The sequence below is a fragment of the Phanerochaete carnosa genome, assembly GCF_000300595.1.
Source record: "Phanerochaete carnosa HHB-10118-sp unplaced genomic scaffold PHACAscaffold_595, whole genome shotgun sequence".
Taxonomy (NCBI): domain Eukaryota; kingdom Fungi; phylum Basidiomycota; class Agaricomycetes; order Polyporales; family Phanerochaetaceae; genus Phanerochaete; species Phanerochaete carnosa.
This window is the reverse complement of record NW_006768222.1, coordinates 1-2,048: the sequence shown is the minus strand read 5'-3', so window position 1 is coordinate 2,048 and position 2,048 is coordinate 1. Positions and strand designations below refer to the sequence as shown.

Genomic DNA, 2,048 nt, shown 5'->3' with positions numbered 1-2,048 from the left:
CTACAGGTATAATATAAACAGATATACAAATTACCGTAGACCCAGTGGCACCTCAGCTGCATGCGGTGGTTGCTGAGATCTAGGCTGCAAAATTGAGACAGACGCCATGGTCCAGAGATGCTTGTTACGTAGTGTGAAGCCAAATAACATCAGTCTTCGTCTGGTCGTCCTTATTTGGCTGTACATTATGTCGAGTCGCGTCGTCTCTTTTGTCGCGAGGATCTTTCAATACATGGTCAAGGCCAATCGCAGACGCCCTCAGACCAGAATCGAGGGCAAGTCCCACGCACCCCTGAAGCGCCGCCCTTACTTTCTCCATTTTTTACTCTACTCTTCGAGTCTGCCCGCCGACAGTGCTGTTTTTGTACTCTCTTCTCGGTATGCTTTGTCGAAATGTCGTCGCTCCAGGGCAGGGCTAATCCTCCAGCAAACCAGATGTCAGGGTCTAGCAGTCGTGGAAGCTCAGGAAGGGGAGGTGTACGTGGTGGCGCAGGCGGCGGTCGAGGACCAGCTCGGGGGCCTGGCGGGAGGAACGTCGGCGGGAAGGGTACCTCAGCGAAGAGCCAGAAGCGAGACATTATGGATGGACTGCTGCCAGACCCTGTCCACACCATGCTCAAGCCGCAGGATACGCCAGGCGAGCTGGACGCAGAGATCTCGGACGTCGAATACCTTGGTTCGTACACTTGGGTCAAGAGCGACAGGCCTATGATCGCTGTTCCAGGTCATACCCTATCTCTAGTGTAGTCATCTTGGAGTCTCACCCTTCCTCACAGGCTCACCGCGCATCTGGTCGCCACCAACGCTCCCCACGCAGGTACAGCCCGATGGGGGGCGGACGTTCGTCGACCAGAACAGCTTCCGGCTTGGCGCGCACGCGCTCGCTCCGTCTTCGCCGCCATCGATGCGCTCGACGCGTCCGGGGATCGGACACCGCCGCAGTGGGGTGCCGTTGACGTCGTCACGGACCGCAACAACCTCCTGAAGCTCCTCGCGTGGGTGGACCCCGCATCCGGAAAGAAGCACCGAGGCGCGTTCCGCATCGACGTCGAGCTCGCCGAGCCCTGGACGATCCTATTCCGGCGGTGGGAGGAGCGCGACGCGGTCAATTCAGACGGGTCGGGTTTCGGGGACTCATTTGAGCGCGCCAGCTCGCGCGATGCTCTCGGACACGAGCAGGGTACTTTGGCGGGGCACCATCAGATCATCGCCTACGTAAGCCCACTCTCTCGTACTCCGGTAGTGTGTAGCTGATAGCGCCGATATATGCAGGACTTGTCTGGCATCAAAATAGTGTTGAGATACGAAGTCGACGCGTACCGAATCTCCGAGCAGCCCTCCATAGACACTCTCACTGACCAATTATCATCCCTGAACGTGGGGTCCGGTACAAGCGGCACGGAACAGAAGGTCTCCGAGCTTGTCGACATCCGGCATATAGGCTTCGCAGTCCCGCAATCCTCTCTCGTCAAGGTCAAGTCCCGCTCGCAGCTCAGCAAAGGGCGGTTTCACCTCGAAGATGCATACCTCCAGCTGTATCTCGGCCAGATCCCCGCCCTCTGCCTCGGGATACACGACGGCAATGGCGTCTTCACCAGTACCGATGAGATCCGGCTCGACTCGGAGCGTTGCAGCGCGGCCAAGGAGAAGGTGCAGCCGGGCTTGCGCAAGCTGCGCCGCCTCCTGGAGCAAATTCAGAGCGCCGTAATACAGCGCGGCCAGGGTGCGAAGCTCAGCCTTATCTGCCAAGGCGGAAAGCTGCTGCTTATGCAGAGAGAGCCTGGCGACTCGTTCTTGCCGCCTACTATACTCAAGCGCTTCACCAGCTGAGTGATCCAGGTCAGTGTGCCTTGTGATCTCTCGCAAAAATGAGACAATGACGCTCCCGAACGTAGAATCAAATCTACATATAAATAACACGCCTGGAGTGCTGTGTTCAAGACATCTGCTGCAGTTGTACATTTTATCTGATTTATTCGCGTTATCTGGTCATCTGCTATTGCGGTGCACTGGTACATGCTCGAAAACTTGATAGTAGCTCTCACCGG

At 57.1% G+C, this 2,048-nt stretch overlaps 1 protein-coding gene across 1 annotated transcript; it reads left to right on the top strand.

Annotated features, from left to right (window-relative positions):
- Window positions 1-299: 299 nt before the first annotated feature.
- Window positions 300-1,864, top strand: PHACADRAFT_214802 (uncharacterized protein). Its single transcript, XM_007402955.1, has 5 exons — window positions 300-378; window positions 436-724; window positions 777-817; window positions 859-1,215; window positions 1,273-1,864. Exons 2-5 carry the CDS (start codon window positions 436-438, stop codon window positions 1,828-1,830), a joined length of 1,245 nt encoding a protein of 414 aa, XP_007403017.1. The 5' UTR covers window positions 300-378; the 3' UTR covers window positions 1,831-1,864.
- Window positions 1,865-2,048: the final 184 nt, after the last annotated feature.

Excerpts from the sequence above, each read along its gene's own strand:
- PHACADRAFT_214802 (XM_007402955.1), top strand. The coding sequence starts at position 436 with ATGTCAGGGTCTAGCAGTCGTGGAAGCTCAGGAAGGGGAGGTGTACGT. Across the intron at positions 725-776 it reads GCCTATGATCGCTGTTCCAG|GCTCACCGCGCATCTGGTCG; the intron begins GTCATACCCTAT and ends CCTTCCTCACAG. Across the intron at positions 1,216-1,272 it reads ACCATCAGATCATCGCCTAC|GACTTGTCTGGCATCAAAAT; the intron begins GTAAGCCCACTC and ends CGATATATGCAG.